The sequence below is a fragment of the Pseudopipra pipra genome, chromosome 4, assembly GCF_036250125.1.
Source record: "Pseudopipra pipra isolate bDixPip1 chromosome 4, bDixPip1.hap1, whole genome shotgun sequence".
Lineage (NCBI taxonomy): Eukaryota > Metazoa > Chordata > Aves > Passeriformes > Pipridae > Pseudopipra > Pseudopipra pipra.
In genome coordinates, this window is record NC_087552.1 from 68,584,683 (window position 1) to 68,602,105 (window position 17,423).

The 17,423-nt window shown below is 39.6% G+C and overlaps 1 protein-coding gene across 6 annotated transcripts in view; it reads left to right on the forward strand.

Moving 5' to 3' along the window:
- FAM53A (family with sequence similarity 53 member A) overlaps positions 1–17,423 on the forward strand; it is a 70,713-nt gene that overhangs the window by 26,279 nt on the left and 27,011 nt on the right. For 5 of the 6 annotated variants that reach the window (XM_064653447.1, XM_064653450.1, XM_064653449.1 and 2 more), the window contains exons 3-5: positions 1,888–1,942; positions 6,114–6,916; positions 12,423–12,467. In XM_064653447.1, coding sequence (XP_064509517.1) covers positions 1,888–1,942; positions 6,114–6,916; positions 12,423–12,467 — 903 coding nt within the window. The remainder of the gene's footprint in view (positions 1–1,887; positions 1,943–6,113; positions 6,917–12,422; positions 12,468–17,423) is intronic. The other variant, XM_064653452.1, reaches the window with a different exon arrangement.

Here is a 17,423-nt window from a genome sequence, read left to right on the forward strand (position 1 = left end):
TGCTTTCAGTGCTTCACAGCTGTCAAAGATACAGCAGTTTAGTCTCTAAACTGATGGAGAAGACCTTGTTAAAGATGCATTTGACTGAAAACTATTTGTGAAAACTAAATATCAATCTAATAGTTGCCACCCAGGATTGTCCTTGAGGTTCTCTTCCTTCTGAGCATTGAGTATCTTGGCCTGTGTACATAAATAATCTCTTAAACATCCCTAATTATTATGCTAATATTAAGTCATCTTACTGCCATTTTCCATGTGGTTCGAGATAAATCAGCTATAAAACTTTTTGACACAGAATTTTGTTCCAAAAACATCTTTTCCTTAGCTACCATCTGATAGTTGAATAGGTTGGTATTGCCTTCCGTTTGGGGAAAGCTGAAGGGGAGGAATTTTCTGAAAAACATAAAGTCACTTAATTTGTGCTTCCCCTTTAGGGACAGCTGAAATGTTACTACTGCTGTTACTCCTGTGTTCCATGTGAAGCCTTGGTAGCTGATTAGAGTAAACAATTGATACTGATTTTTTTTAAAATGTGGATACCATATAACTGACAGGTTGCAGACTCCAAATGGTTTGAATAGGTCTAATTATCAGCAAATCCAATGGACGTTCAAACTTGGGGTTCTACTGTTTACTTAAAGTAGCTTCTTTAAAAAAAGTTATAAATGCATCTACAGAGGCAAATGTCAAGTAAAAATGAAATGGCTTGTCTCATATGCAGACACTGATAAAAAATCAGAATAAAGATCTGATTGCTGCCCTGTCCTTTCATCTGTTCCCCATTGTTTCCTACCTCTAAAACAATAACACCAAGGGAATATTACCACAGCTTAGCGTTTCTCTTGTGTGGGGCTCAAGGATATAAAGTTGTCACTAGCACTGTGTGCTGCTGTACAGCAAAATAAAAAAAAAAAAAAAAGAAAAGCTTTGTAGCCCAAGGATGTTTGTTTAAAAATTGACTTTGTATCTGGAAAGGAAGTGTATGTACAATGCTATCTTCTTTGGCTATACACAAGGAACAATGTTCACTTAAAGCGTGTTGCTCTTTTTTAGAGCAATCTTCCTCTCCATCCTGAGGTGGTGGTGGGGGAGTGAATAATGACCCTTGGGCTGATGGAACCATGAGCCATTTATTTATAGCTCCTTTATAGGAGGCTGGCTGGCAAGCTCTATGCTTTGTCTGAGAAATCTAGACCATTAAGAATGCCTTTGTAGCAATATTTTCTAGGTAGAATTAGTGAAGAAAATGGAAAACATTCTGCATACAAACTTAATTTGTCTTACTGTGCAAAGAGATGTTTTTGAGGATAGGAAAGATTTTTTTCCAATGGCTTTACTACCTCAAAGAAATTAGAGAACACTTTGCTATATTTATTATAAAAAAATGTAAAATACTAGCAAAACCTGATTGGAACAGTGTTCATGGTGGTGAATCTCAAGAGCTTGTATATTTAATTTAAATAAAGCTATTCCTGTCTCTTAGTTGAAGATGAAGTGTTTTTTGCCTTCTAGCCTTAAGATTGAAAATGGAAACCCAACTGCCAGATTGTAATTTCCTCTCCACTGAAATGAGAATTGGATCAAAGCTTTTTCATTAAGGATGAATTATGGCTCTTAATTTTCCAGTTTATTCACATGAGCTAATGTTGCAACTCTTTAAACAGTTTGATACTTAGCAATATATCAGAAAACATTACAAATAATTACATACCAGAGGCTTTATTTATAAAGATCAGCTGTTTGGGAATTTCTTCAAGATATGCTGCAAACCCCCATTCTTTTAAAGGCATTAAGTGCACATATAGGGAAACTGAAAACTGCATGCAGTTTCCTTGAAATGAATGCTGACTCTTTCCACATTTAAAACTTTTTTTTCTCTGATTTCAGTACTCATCTGAGAAGCTGAACAAAAGTGGCAGCTTGTTCCCTTTCGAAATCAATGGTAAGTTCTTCAGAAACCTTAGCTGTGTTTTACTGAGGTAATTGGTATAGCAAGCAGCCTTTCTTTTGTAAATCAGGTGAGGGGGATGGAGCATGCTGCTGTAGAGCCTGCTGGTTTAAGCTGGTCTTTGAACAATACTGGGAATAGCTGGTTGTTAGTTTTGTACTTGTGATCTGCTTTGCATAGTAAAAAGCCCTTGTAACACTTCTTTTTTGTTCAATATCTGCTCTGGTGTACAGAAGCACAGTAATGCTGTTTTTCATGTTAAACATCTCTTCGGGTTCCTCAGCTAGTAAAAGTCTTTATGTACCTTCTTACAGTCTTTGCCACATAGAATATCCAGCATGATGCAAAATACAAGTTGAAGCCCAGTGCCCTTATACAAGTGTCATTTCCTTTTATTCCCCTGGGTCCTATTAGAATAAGAGTAAGTTTTATCTAGCAAAACCAAAAATTTTACTTATTGATATGTAAAGTTGGTACTGCTTTAAGAGATGGACTTGAAATTTTGCATATCCTGTTTTCCTTAAACATGGAGGATTTTTATTTGCTCAGTGGGACTCCCCATAAAATGTGAATCTTGGTTCGTGTGGAGTTTCAAAGGCAAATGGTGTTTTGTCTTAAATAGCATTGCCAACTAGGCAGGTATCCTGGTGGGAGCCTGTTACAGACCACCCAACCAGGATGAAGAGGCAGACAAAATACTCTCCCAAGCAGCTGAGAGAAGTCTCACAATAACTAGCTCTTGCTGTCATGGGGGACTTCAACTTACCAGATGTCTGCTGGGAATACAATACAGCAGAGAGGAAACAGTCTAGGAGGTTCTAGGGGTGTGTGGAAGAGAACTTCCTGACACAGCTGGTGTGTGAGCCAGCCAGGGGAGGTGCCCTGCTGCACGTGCTGTTTGTGAACAGAGAAGGACTGGTGGGTGATGTGCTCAGAGGCCGCCTTGGACATAGCAATTAGGGGGTTTGATGCTTGCAGAAGTGAGGAAGAGGATCAGGAGAACTGCTTCCTTGAAGTTCTGGAGGGCAGACTTTGGCCTGTTTAGGTGGCTGGTTGACAGCGTCCTTTGGGAAGCAGTCCTGAAGGACAGAGGAGTCCAGGAAGGCTGGATGTGCTTTAAGAAGGAAATTCTAAAGGTACAGGAGCAGGCTGTCCCCATGTGCTGAAAGATGAGCCAGTGGGGAAGAAGATTGGTCAGGCTGAACAGAGCTTTGGCTGAAACTTGAGTTAAATAAGAGAGCTGACATTTGGAGGAAGGGGGAGTCAACTCAGGAGGACTTACAAGGATGTTGTGAGGTTATGCAGGGGGAAAATTAGAAGGGCCAGAACTTAATCTGGCTACTGCCAAAAAGCCCAATTAAAAATTGTTTCTATAAATGCATCAGCAACAAAAGGAAGGCTGACAAGAGTCTCTATCCTTTACTGGATGCAGGGAGAAATATAGGAACAAAGGAGGAGGACAAGGCTGAGATGCTTAATACCGTCTTTGCTACAGTCTTTAATAGTAAGACCAGCTCTCTGGGTACCCTGTCCCCTCAGCTGGAAGAGAGGATGGGGAGCAGAATGAAGCCCCCACAATCCAAGGGGAAATGGTTGATGTGCTACACCACTGAGACACACATAAATCTATGGGGCTGGGTGGGATCCCCCCGGGAGTACTGAGGGAGCTGGTGGAAGTGCTCACTGAGCAACTTTCCATCACTTAACAGCAATCCTGACTCACTGGAAGGGTTCCAGGTGACTGGAGGTTGGCAAATGTGACACCCATCTGCATGAATGGCCTGAAGGAGGATCTGGGGAACTACAAGCCCAGCCACCATGGCTTTATGAAAGGCAGGGCCTGTTTGAACAACCTGGTCTCCTTGTATAACAAGGTGACCTGTGTAGTGGATGAGGGAAGGGCTGTCGATGTTGTCCACCTGGACCTTAGTAAAGCATTTGACAGTTTCCCACAGCATTTTTCTGGAGAAACTAGCTGCTCATGGCTTGGATGGGTGCACTGTTCACTGGGTGGAAAACTGGATGGATGGCCAGGCCCAGAGAGTGGTGGGGAATGGAATTACATCCAGCTGGTGGCCAGTCACCACTGGTGTCTCCGAGGGCACAGTGGCTGGTTCTGTTTAGTATCTTTATCAATTATGTGGATGAGGGGATTGAGGGCACAAGTTTGTGCTCTGGAGAACAAATCCTATGAGGAGCAGCTGAGGGAGCTGTGGCCGGAGAAAAGGAGGCTTAGGGGAGACCTTATTTGTCTCTACAACTCCCTGATGGGAGGTTGTAGCCAAGTGGGGGTCAGCCTCTTCTCCCAGGTAACAAGGGATAGGACAAGAGGAAATGGCCTCAAGTTGTACCAGTGGGGTTTAGATTGGATATTATGAAAAATTTCTTTGCTAAAAGGGTTTTCAAGCATTGGAACAGGCTTCCCAGGGCAGTGATGGAGTCACTATCCCTGGAGGTACTTCAAAGATGTGTAGGTGTGGTGCTTGGGGACATGATTTAGTGGTGGACTTGGCGGTGTGAGGTTAGTGGTTTTACTCTGATCTTAGATCTTTTCTAGTCTAAATGGTTAGGTGTTTCTACCACATAAACAATTAAAACACAGGTGCATCTCTTGACTTTTTTTTTTTTTTTTTACAGTAAACTTTAAACCAGCCTCCTGGCCTGGGAGAAAGCTTCCTAAGTATTTTTAAAGATCAGGCCAGTCCAAGCTAGGAAATTGTCCTACAGTTAGATGCTAGGAGTTTCAAACATTAGCTGGATCCCATTGTGTTGGCTGTTTTACTTGCATTGAATTATGGATGGTCCCTGCCTTGAAGAGCTTACATGCTTAAGGCAAAGCACAGTATGTGGTTGTACCCATCTGAAAGAATAGAGGAGGAAGGACAGAGGAATTCTAATAAAACATGTTTGAATAGGCCAGCTGTCTGCACAGTTAAATGATTTTGAGACAATAGGGTGTTCTTTAAATAAGATCCAAATAAACGGGATAATCCATGACATACTTTGGGCATGGAACATGTACAACTATTTGAGCTTGCAACTTTTAAAGCTACTCAGCAAATCTTTTATCTGTTAACTACTCTAAAACTTAGTTTAGACAGTCAACCATAAGAATATACTAGTATTTAATGTTTAGGCTGTATCTAGGTTCTTAAAATAGGCGTATGGGAAAAACCTGCTATTTTAAATATTCTTTCTTTAAAGCTAGGATAAGTGAAACTTACTTGGCTAATTGGTTTAAATTAGCAAATTTTCTAACCAAGCATGAAGCACTGTTAGCTGGCCAACAGTTTTGCTGCTTTTCAATTTGCAAATCCAAAGTCTGCTGTAGTTCTTCTTACACTTCATTGTATAATGTGGAGGAACAGCTGTAAAATGTGCAGAATGTTCTCAAAGAGACGCTTCACAAAAGAGTGAGAGGCTGCACTGGCAGACTGCTTTTAACCCAGCATTGCCACTTCAGATGAGAAGTTGTGCACTATGTCTGCATTCACAGTAAAACTTGCAGGAGGTTCTTAAGAGATACTAATTTTATGCATTGAATTAAGATTTTTTTACTTTTTTTTGCTTATATCCAAAGTGTAGTGGGGGGGGGAAGGCAACAATCTGATTTAACTTTATACTGTTTCTAATTTAAAGCTTTTCACACCACAAGTATTATTTAGTAAGGTGTTCTTAATAGAAAAACTTAACAGCCAAATAAAGGACAGCAGTTTGAAGAGATTACCCTGCTCTTGGATTAAAAAAATAAGAATAAAAGTTCCCTGATGGGTTCTCACATTACTTGTTAATCCTTTTTGGTTGTACCTGAGGTTGTTCACTGTTACATGTTTTAACTGTGGTGTGTGCAATGCACTAGGAAACTGTCCCTGTTGTTCTCTGAGAAACATGGTGTTGTAATCATTCAGTATACAGAGAGAAGTATTAACAAGGTGCATACATTGGAATGCTTGGATTGGCTCCTGAAATACTTCAGTCTTCATGTTTTTGGAGTTTTCTAAGTTTTTATAAAGTGAGTGCTTGACTATAGTGTGAAACTTTGATTAAGAGCTGGGTATTTGTGGCTCATCCTTCTAAGCTTGCCTTTGATGGTTTTACATTAGGTTTAAAACAAATAAGTTTTTTTCCCTTTTCATCTTTCACCTGTATCTTTTTCTGTTTTCAGAAGAGAGTCCTTGGAAAGCTTTAAATGGGGGTTACCCAATCCAGACTGACACAACAAGGAATTCAGCTTACCCTTTCCCAGTGTGCCCATTCAGCACCAGCACTGCCAGTAATGGTAGTCTGCAGTGGCAGCAGGAATCTTCCAACACATCCATGGTGTCAGGATGGATAAGTGAATTAAACCTTAATGAAAACTCGGGTCAGCCCTTGGCACCGCCAACAAAACGCCACTGTAGGTCCCTCTCGGAGCCAGACGAGCTGGCTCGCTGTCGGTCCCCGTGGAAGCCTGGCAATTCCAAGGTTTGGACTCCCGTGTCAAAGAGACGCTGTAACAGCGGCGGCAGCGCGACCTTGCAGCGCTGCAACAGTCATGGAAGTGCAACCTTACAGAGAAGCACAAGCATCAGTCTGCCACAAAACATACTGTCCCTAAACAACGTCTTCACTATCACCAGCTTCAACACATCACCAGTACCCAGACCTTCCTCTGCCAGCAGCGGGTTTGTGGACAGCAGCGAGGGCAGCACGAGCTCGAGTACCCGCTGGAATTCCGGAGGCCCTTGTGACTTTAACCCAAGGCGCCGCCTCTCCCTCTCCCAGGAGCACATCACCGAGACAGGAAATCTCTTGCCTTCAGCCAACAGCACTCCCACCTCCACACCCGAGCTCAGCCGGCGGCAGGGCCTGCTGAGGTGCCGCTCTCAGCCTTGCGTCCTGAACGAAAAGAAAAGCCGGCTGAAGCGCAGACGGGAGGAGGATGTACGATGGAACAGGCCATCGTTAGACTTTTTTAAAATGACACGGGTGAGATCTTATTTCCTCAGTGTGGGAAGGGAACTCTTGCAGGAAGGCTGTTTCTAGATAAACTGTGCTAATTTGTAGTTGTTGCAGATTTGCTTCTGTCCTTGTGCTGGTGGATATCACCTTCAGCAGGATAGCAGGCTGCTATAGGGTGCCATACCCTCTAGCAACTTATATGTTGCTTGCAAAACCCAGTTCTCGAAGTCCAGTCTACTTGATATTGAGTGGAGAGAGCTCTGAAAAGATGCTTGAAGCAGAGGCCAAAGAAAAATGGCTTGATTTTTCGAAAATGAAGGAAGCCCTGGGGAAGGGAGTGAACATGGTAGCAAAAAACTTAATGTCACTGTGTTCCCAGATGCAATGAGTTCTCAGTAATCTTAGTTCAAATCTGTTTGATTAAGCCTCCCCTTACAGTTTGAGTAATTCCATAAGGCAAAATAAGAGCAAGCAAGCCCCTATAAATGGATTAACTAAAGAAACTGCTAATAAGCAAGTTGGAAACAGTGTTCTAATATGGCAACTGCTTCAGCTCAACGGAGAGGTGTTTTACTCCCAATTATTCAAAATTCTGCTTCACTCATGAGGGTAAAAGTGCTAATACAAAAACTAGTAAACTTAGTTTATGGCTACAACTTTGCACGTAATACAAATGCATATATACAGCTCATTTTTTTTTGAAGCTTCTGTGTCCACGGAGTTGAGTGCTACAGTTTAACATGTAAAATTCGATCTTATACTTGTGAATATAATCCTACTGCCTTCAACAGATAACCAGACCTGGAAGGTTTGTGTGAGTAGATCTGCAAACTACCTCCTCCTCACTACTCTTAGCAGAAGTAGCAACAAAAATGAAAGGACATAGTTGTGCACCAGTGTCCCTGCACTGTGCAAAGGAAAAGCTGACTAGAATGGGATGCTGGCTAAAATGTCCAGTTTGTGGTGCTCTGGTATTAGTAGTAGACTTTACATAGAAATGTGTGGGAAAAATACTGGTAAGGTATTGGAGCTGAACTGTCTGATGTTAACTAATTTGTATCCTCTTAGCTGAAAGTCTGTATGATGGCATCTGTCCCTCTCTTGTACTTTAGAGAGTTCAACTTCCTTATAGCTTAAAGGATTTTTTTCTTTAAATGTAAATACTTTTTTGGTGAAACTCTGGGGGTAGGTAATGGGTTGACAAGCCATACAGAACAATCTGTTTGCTTATTGACAAGGTTGGTAACCAGCTCTGTTCTAACTATGAGTAGACAGTGTTCAGAGTTTTGGTTAAGATGCAAGTTTACTAGATAGCTAATCAGATCTTACCTGTTTCTCTGTGTTAATCACTGCTGGGATTAGTTTGCTAATCTAGACCAGAAGTATTATTGGATTTGCCTTTCAACTTTCTGTGTGGTCTGATGCAGGTTTCTTTATGTAAAAATTCAGAACCTGCCCTTTTTTTTTTTTTTTTTTTTTGCTAGTCTTGCATTCTTTGGGCTCTGAAGGTGTTTGCAGTATTTCAGAGTGGCAGAACAGTTTCATTTGCTCAGATTTTACACCTTCTAGGTAATCCATATGGCGTGGGTATATGTAGAGAGAACCTGATAACAACCCATGTCTATAGGAAGCTTTTTGGCTGTTTAGATTTGCTGCAGAATTTTACCATTAGACTAATGTTCAGCCAGTCTTGACTGCTTTTTCCTGTAAGGCCTATTTTGAAATGATGTTTTCATGATAAACTGAGTAGTTTATGCAACAAAGTTCATTTTATAGTGTCAAGGCCTGATGAATGTTTTTTTCCAGCCATTTCAGTAGAATCTTCGTATTGAGATACTACTGTGTATTTAATCAAAGGCACAAAGTATAGTTTGGAGGTACATCAGTTTCCAAACATGCTAAACTTTAATGGAAACATCTGTTTAAAAACTAGGCAAGTTCTGAAAACATTTGAAGTAAAAATTGTATTAAGCTTACAAGAAATATTGGGGTTTTTCAGTGTGACGGTTTGCTTACCCATATACATTGTTAGAAGTCTTCATATCTTACCTTCTCCCCATGCCCAAAATCCTGGTAGATGTATATGCTTTGAAACTTACATTGTGGTGTTAAACAAAATTACTTCTGTGCAAAATATTATGAACTAATACTACAGAAGGCTTGTTCTGAAGTGTCACACAAGAAGTGGATGTGTCCTATATCTGCATGCAGCTCAGTGAAGATCAGGACTAAGATTAGGGGAAGTTCAGTAAGACCTTTCTTTCATGTATCTTGATGGCTCCTTATGGTTTCCAAAAATAACTTTTTCTGTGATTTCAAATTCACTTCTAAGTCAGTTTATGAAAGACCTCTGTTGGAAACAAGCACTTTTAAGGATTTTTGTTCTAAGCTTTACTGAAAACATTTTGATGTTCTCAAATCTTCCTAAAAAGCTCAACTTATCGAGTAGTTGCTCGAAACCAGGTCAGCAGTTAGATAACATTGCTTGTGGAGAACTTAACATGGGTCAGCTTTACCTGATGATAGATCTGAAGGTGCTGGGAAGGGAGAATTCTTTATACTGCAGTCATATATTGGAGCCACGACTGCATGTAGAGCAAAGTTTTGGGGCTGCAGACATTTCTGCCACTGCTTTGGAGTCCTGAGAGGTTGATGCTCAAACACCTGCCAAAGTTGCTTAAGGCTTTTCAGTAAGGAATTCTCTCAAATCAATATTTATCAGAAGTAATGATTTATTTACTTTAACCTGAAGCAAGGGCTGTTGTATCTAAATGAAGATCTTGAATAGCTGTGGTTGGATGAAGCTTTAGAGGCAGAAGGGGATGAAAGGTGTTTTTTGGTTTGATGTTTTTTATTTTCTTGTTTCTGTTTTGGTGTTGGTTATTGTTTGTTATGGATTTTTTTGCATTATTGAACAGGTTTTTTTGCTAGTTGAGTTCTGAACTTGGTGATCTGCTTCAGTCCCTACTTATTTGCTAAATTTTATTGCTAGAAAATCAAAAGTCTGATTCTGAAAGCAAAGTTTCCATTGTCATTGCTTTTTAAGCTTAGAATTCATAGGTGAGAAAATTCAGATTATTAATCTATCCCTACCTATCCTTTATTTCTGTGCTTGTTCATGGCTTGTTCCTTCTTCTTTAATATTCTAATTTGTGCCTTTATTGAAAAGAAGGAAAGAAATCAGGCAGCTCTTAACAGCATAAACTGCTTATTTCTTTGTACTTTCATTTTGTTTTATTCTTCCACAGACTTTCACACTTCATTCCCCTCTGTTTTAGGTTTTCATGCCCTCTTGGGAAGGAATATGCCATATCTTCAGTTCTTGTGTCAAATATCCAGTAAAAAGAGTGATTCATGTAGGTAGAAGTAGAATGAAATGATCAGGCAGACTGCTGTACACCACTGCTTAGCTCTCACATAGTGCTAAATTCTGGAAGGATCTTTTTCTGGACTAGAAGCTGAAAATACAAACTTGTGAAACATCAGACCTTCTAGAACATGAAGACAGCTGTAAAAACAAAGAAAAGACTGTAGGAAAAGATAACAAAATATGATAGCTGTTTTCAGCCTCTCAGGGCTCAAAATTACTTTTCTCTATTCGGTTATGTGAGCAGGAAGAGCTGTATGAGTTTTAAAACACCCAAATAAGCTGTTTCAGTGAGGAGTGCAGGCAAATCCCATCACCCTGGAATTTGAAGATGATTGTGTGGCAAATAACCTCTCTGGGCTTGTGCTCCCCTGCTAATATGCTCCATCTTAGAGGCTGCCACAGAATGAGCAAAGGTGGTGTTTAGACTGGTAACTGCAGTACAAGGACAGAAATGTTTCTTTACTGAAGTGGAAACTGCTGAGCTTTTTCCAGTGTTCTGCTTCATGAATTATGTCAGTTGATCCTGAGGTGCGACAAGTAAAGAACAGCCAAGAGGTTGCACGTGTTTTTTAGTGTGTAAGCAAGTCCTTCTGTGACAGTGAGATTTAATTCTGTTTCAGATCAAACAACACACTGTAGTTTGAAGCCTTCCTGGTGTTTAACATTCTCGTGCTGCTCCACCCCCAATGTGGTGGCATGGGGTTCCAAAAAGTAATAATCCTGATATCGTACCTAAAAATCCCAAACTACAGTAACATGTTATCTGAAGTGGTCTTTGGTCTGTTTAAATAGTTAATACTAAATACCTGGCTTTAACCACATAAGTAATAGTTTCAACTATTCCATATTATGGCATCTCATGCATTAATTAACATTAGACTAGGTAAGACAGCACAGTGATAAGTTTTAAGGGTCTCTAAACAGTGAAGGAACTCAAGGACTGAAGTTGTGATTTCCTAGCCCGGAGGGGCTTCTCTTCTTAGAAATAAAGTCATCTGGATTTTATAGTAGTGGATTTTCTTGGTACTGAGGCAGATCCTGAGTGCCACACCAGGTCAGGCCGAAGCTGTAGCTGGCACCCTGCCCGACCAGAACAGCTGCTTTGAGGGATGCAGGAACAATGAATGTGCAATGTGATACTTCCTCCAGCATGACCTGGCTCCTGCCACAGTGCATCTTGAGGGCTTCAGAGTGTGCATTGGTGGTTCAGACTCTGACAGGTACTGACAGAGCTCTTTTCTCTTGATGGTTTGCTCTTTTTAACCCCACGTCTTGGACCTTCACAGTGTTACAACTAGAATTTAATGTTTCTAAACAGGTCATCGTCACCTGCAAATACCTGAATGCTTGATTTATTGTCTTTCTTGAAGTTTAAGGTCTTGAATAGGCAAAACACATGTATAACTTTGATTATACAAGTAAATTGAACTCAAGTTGTCTCTGCTTTATGATTATTGACTTTATGCTGCAGGTCGCAGTGATGTCTCTGTATATTAAGGAGATTTTCTTAAAGGAGTGAGTGTGAACACATAAGTCAAAGATGTGAACTTCAACCAAAACAGCAAAATAAGTATCACTTACATGTGAGAATAAACATAGGAACTAGTTGATAGTGATTTCCATGGCAGTTTTAAAATGTTGGGAATGTTTGGGCTGGATATGTTTCCCTGAAGGGTTTGATGAGGAGGCAGTACTTAATAAAGGGCAGAACACATCAGCAGTGCTGTGACTGAACTTGGCTCAGATGAGTGCTGCTTTTCCTGCAGAGACTTCCTTGCTATAACTCCTGATCTCTCTTCTCCAATCTCTGCATCCACTTACTTGAGTTTTCCTTCGTGTGGGCCAGTTTGCAGAAGCCAATGAGAATAGATGTTATACTAATTATTTCATATAAGTATCTAAACCAGAGTAACAAAATGCATGGTTGCAATCTGAGAACTATCAGGCATTGATTTGGGGTTTTTTTGCCCCTTGAGGTTACTGTAATGGTCAGTATGTGGACAGGTTTATGACTTAGCCATGCCGTGACCTCACTAAGTTTAAGCACAATAGGCTCTAAAGCATTCTCCTTGGATTCCTAGAATTCTTGTTGTCCAGAAGATTTTGAGTTATGCCCTGTTAGGCATAGTTACAGTAAATTTGTTCATTTTGATTATGCTACAGCAAAGTGGATTAATGTTCCTGAACTGCACAATCAGTGTTACTACTGTAAGTAGAATCCAAGAATGGACATGGCAAAGACAGTTTCCCTGCATGTAAGTAGTGTAGTGAAGTAGCTGCTCTCTCATGTTAGGCTTTCTCCCAGGCTGCTGTTTTAGCATGTGCAAGATAAGTGGTACAGAGTCCCTTACAAAGCAATCAGAGTGTCCTGTGATTCAGGCCTGCACTGGCTAAAGCAGGTTAAGTACTGGCTCATGAAGTTCATTCAGATTGTGTGCTGTAAATAGTAACCGTGTTTCTTTAAATAGCTTGAGATGCTTATGTAAAGCTTGTAACCTGTCAAAATGGGAACAAACAGGTTATTTGGGGTAGATGTAATTTCTGCTTGTGGATACAGTGGAGTCAGCAAAGGCTGTTCTCTGCCCTGCACGCCAGTGTAGTGTGATTTGGGGAAGATCTTTAATGCGATTGCAGGTTTTAATCCCTTAAGCTCTTGTGGTACACTTGCAAGGTGTACTACAGCATCTCTTGGTCAGAATGTAGGTCTGATTTTTTTTTTTTCCTACCTGTGAATGACACATTGAAATTCAGTGCTTTGTTGATAAAATAGATGGTAGATGTCCTTGCACTGTATGTGGGGGTATCTTCTGCTGCAGGGCACCCTTGATGCCCTTGGCTTTTGGAATATGGTTTGTGGAAAATGCAATACAGATGAGTAATATGTGGAGAAGGATTGGGCTGGGTTTGATTGGGATCAATAAAATGGTAGCAAATATAAATATGCAACACTGGTAGTTTCCCTTTGTATTAGCTTAAGAACCAAAAAGAACAACTATGAATGAAGCAGTTCAGCCAGGGACAGAATTTTAGTTCTTATTTGAAATTTTAATACCTGTTTTAATACCTATTCCCAGGGGAACCTTTAACTTAACTTTTGAAAAATAAAACTAATTCTGGCCTGCCTTTGCTTTGAAAAACAGTTCTGGGACTTCTTTTCTTCCCATGGTAATAATTTCTGTAAGTGATCATAAAGCGAGAAAGCAAACGGTAACATCATTTGTATTTTAAATATCAAGATTGTATCAAAAATTGTATCAGAATTGTCCAGCTAAATAAATCAGTGGTTTAAATCCACTTCTAGGCATAAACATAATTTATAGCTGAAAAGAAACTGTTAGCAATGGACCTCAAGAAAAATGTTTGTTTGCCTGTACAGTGTACCCCTACATGTAAGAGGCTAAAGAGTTCAATAGTTCCAAAGTGTGTTTTTTTTTCTTTAAGGGTAACCTTATGTCTTGTAGGACAGATGTCTGAATGGAAAGGAATGCAATAAGATACTTGTAGGTTTTCTAAGCTTCAGCAGAGTGAAAGTAAACTACTGCTATGCCTCCAGGATTTTGAATAATGAAGTGCAAGTCAGCTGCAATTTGCTAGAGGTTGATCAAGGTATCTTATTTGTTCATTGGAAATCAGTTAAGAAGCCAGAGAATTGCTAAGATCAGGAAGAAATTTTCTTTGGAGAGGAACAGGTAGGTTCTTGACATCTTGAGATGTCTATTCTTGTGGCATTTACAAAAGGGAGAGACTTCTTGAGCAAACTTCAGTGGTGGCCAGTGACAGTCCCAGCACCACTGTGATTGTGAAACAGCTCAGAAATTACTGAGCTCTGCACCTGCCTCTGGGTAACAGATGTCTTAAGAAATTTCCAAGTATTTTGACTTGAACTCTTTGTTAAATCTGCTTCTCTGAAGTTGAGCAATAGGCATCTGCTGTGTAGTATGATTAAACCTCCCATATCCTTAAATTAAATAAAAAATAATGTACAGCAATTTGAGTCAAAGTTTGTGCTGTCAATCTGTAAAAACCAGTTGGGGGAATCATGGGTGAGGAAAGATGTCTTAAATCATCCTGTCTCATTCTCTGTTAGTGTCTGATTACTTCCCACAATATATGTTTTTCTAGTATTTGGTCCACTGTAGCCTTTTAAATGCCTCCAGGAATGTGGTTTCCTTAGCAGATAAAGAGCCTTTTGTGGGGAGGAAAGGCAGTTTTGCTTAAGCTATAATATTCATTCAGACTCACTTAAGATAGTGTCATGTATTTTTGGATCTTTCCTACTGTCATCATCATATTTCGTGGAAATAGAACTTTAAGCTTCCCAGTCCTCTAGTTAATGAAAATGTATGAGCTCTCTTAGTCTCTATTTGAAAGCAGCTTTTGCAGGAGGAGGGATAGCAGGTATTAAGTGTGGTATCTGTTTTGTGAAACACTTACTAATGATAGTGCGCTTTTGCCTGGAATGGTTTTTTTTCATGAGTTAGAATTACACATGAGCAGTAGGTTTTTGCTCCAAGAAATAATAGTCAAGGACTTAGAGCTTCTTGCAGAGCTTTGAGGACTTGAGTAGGACCAGCTGAAGTGTTCAGCTGGATCTCCATTTCCAGTCAAACATTTAGACTATTCCTTTTCCTAATAGTTAGGTCTCTGAATAATTTCAACCTCTTCAAAGTACTCCAATAAAATAGGTTAATGAAATTAATATTTTGTAGAAAGTGATAAACCTTTTCAATCATCTTAAGCTTTATTTACTCTTGTTTGTGAAGTGTTATACAGATGCTACTTACTATGTTGAAGTTCTTATGTTAAAAATAATCGACTGCTGTTTTCAAAACTAAAAAAAAATAAAAATAAGTTCCTTAACATGTATTGCATCAGAACAAAAAGTCTGTAAGTAGACTTAAACTCCAAACATTTAAAAAAACCCCAACCAAACAAAAAACCCATCCCAGACCAGCACAACTTTATTTTATACTGTTATAATCAGTATAGCATTCTTTTAAATTTCTTAATCATATGTAGCATCTAGTGCTTGTCTCTTGCTGTGTCCATTGTTTGAGCAGGAACTTGCTTAAATAGCAGTAGTATTTTCAGGGAGGTGTGAAACTATTTTTAGAGTATACATTTGTGGGATAAGTAGTTGACTTCAGCTTAAAGACAGCTTTGTAACCTTGTCAGAAATCTGTATTTTCCACTGGGCGTTATGTTACTATCTGACAATCAGTTTTGAGTTGGATTTTGTCATTTCAGGCATAGTTGTATGGCTCTTTCATCCTTCCAAACCTAAATAGATGAACTGCACATCTGTTGTGTGAAAGTAACGTAGGAGGTCTCTAAATTTTTCTGTTTCAAGAGTGACTTTGTTAAAATCAGTTAAAAGGGCTATCTATAATTACATAGTTCATATTAACACTGTGGTGTTGCAAAACTGATGTTCATTTTCCATCTCTTCCCAGATGGTTTTTTTAATTTGAAGTGCTTGAAAATCTTTATTTTTAAAACTGGGTATTATGCTTAATAACTAGCAAAACGATGTAGCAAATTACGTTTTAACTTTTTAAAATTAATTCAAACACTGTACCAGGTGAAATCAGAAGTACTCTTGGAAGAAGAGCTGAGTCTTTCACCAAAATGTGTGTAGCAGCATTGCCTGAGGACAACCTTTGTGCCATGAGTGACTTTAAAGGGCCTTGGGGAGAGCAAACATTAGGAGCTTGTACTGCTGATGGGGAGGTGCAGAGACTCAAACTTGGGTTTTAGTTTGTTAGTGTGCTGTGATGGATTTTTGTGGAAGTGAGAACAGTTTAGTTTCCTAAAATGGAAGAAAGATAATAGATTATACCATTCTTTCAGAGGGAGGCAAATACTGTATAAAGCTTCCAACATCTATCTATAAGAAAGGCAGGACAGGTTATAAATGAACTTGACAATGATTCTCATAGGGCTTAAGATCCCAGATGATGTTATGGTCTGTAGCTACTTGACTTGTCTGGGCTTTTCATGTAAAACATGTGAGCTTTATCCAAGTGTGTATAAGGAACGTGTAGCTCAGCTCAAAATGGGGGAAAAAATGCTGTGGATTTAATTGCAGAGACACTGCCCTGTGGAATTAACTTTCCTTTTGAACAGAGTGTGAAACCTTGTTTGCAATCCGTGTAGTAGGTTGTGTAAGCTGTGAGGGCTTCCTGGCAGAGCAGTGCTGGCTGTAGAGTGCAGTTATTGCAACAGGGAGGTGTAGGAGACTGTGTAGCAGCAGACTGGAGTGGATGAGTTTGGATCCTCTTTGCTTGATGGTAGATGTTGAATACCAACAAATTAAACTGGGAAGGATGCCTGGATTTCAAGGCTTTCAGTGTTTCTTCTTTTCCTTTGAAAAAAAGAGGGTTTTCTTTTCCTCAAGTAGAAGCACCTCAGATAGCAATTTGTGTTTGCTGTATCAATTTCTTGAACTTTGCAGTTCAAGTAGTTCTACAGTTGAACTAGAAATTCTGCAGTTGGATACAGCTGGAGAAGAGGGCATCTTTAATTAAATACAAAATGGGATGTTGAAACAACTACGTGTCAACTTCCTCCCGATTCTTTCTTAATCTGGAATGTAATTGAGATTGAGACTCCCTCCTGTCCCATTCAATAAAATGCTTATTGGGAACTTGAATTAATTTTTTCCAGAAAGCTCTGTAAGTGGAAAAAAAGTAACTGTTAAACTGTCTCTTCTTGTTCTGAATTACAGGTCTTCCTTCATCACTTGCTTTAGTTTTTTTGTGTTTAATTTTGTTATGTAGGTGAAGACATGCTAACTGTGGAAAAACTTCATTCTTTTCACATCCACTCTTGTGTAATTTTAGGTTTGGATTCTCCAAATACTTGAATTCTTATATTCAGTTTTTAAGGGTGTCCTTAAGCAAATGGCAGTGTGCAAGGCATTGGTGGTAACGCATTATCTTCTCTGAAGCTGTGCTTTCATGTGGTCATCCTGCAGCATGTTAGTGTTGTGCATATGTTCTGCTTTGAAATTATGGAGGGCTTGGTTGTAGAAGCCACTTTAGTATTTGTTTTTCCCTTCCTCACTCCCCTCCCATTGCCACCCCTGTGGTTTGAGTTTTGTATGAGGAGGACTCAGAGGAAGGGAAGCTGAATTCCTTTTCCTTGTTTTCATCTTTCAAATAC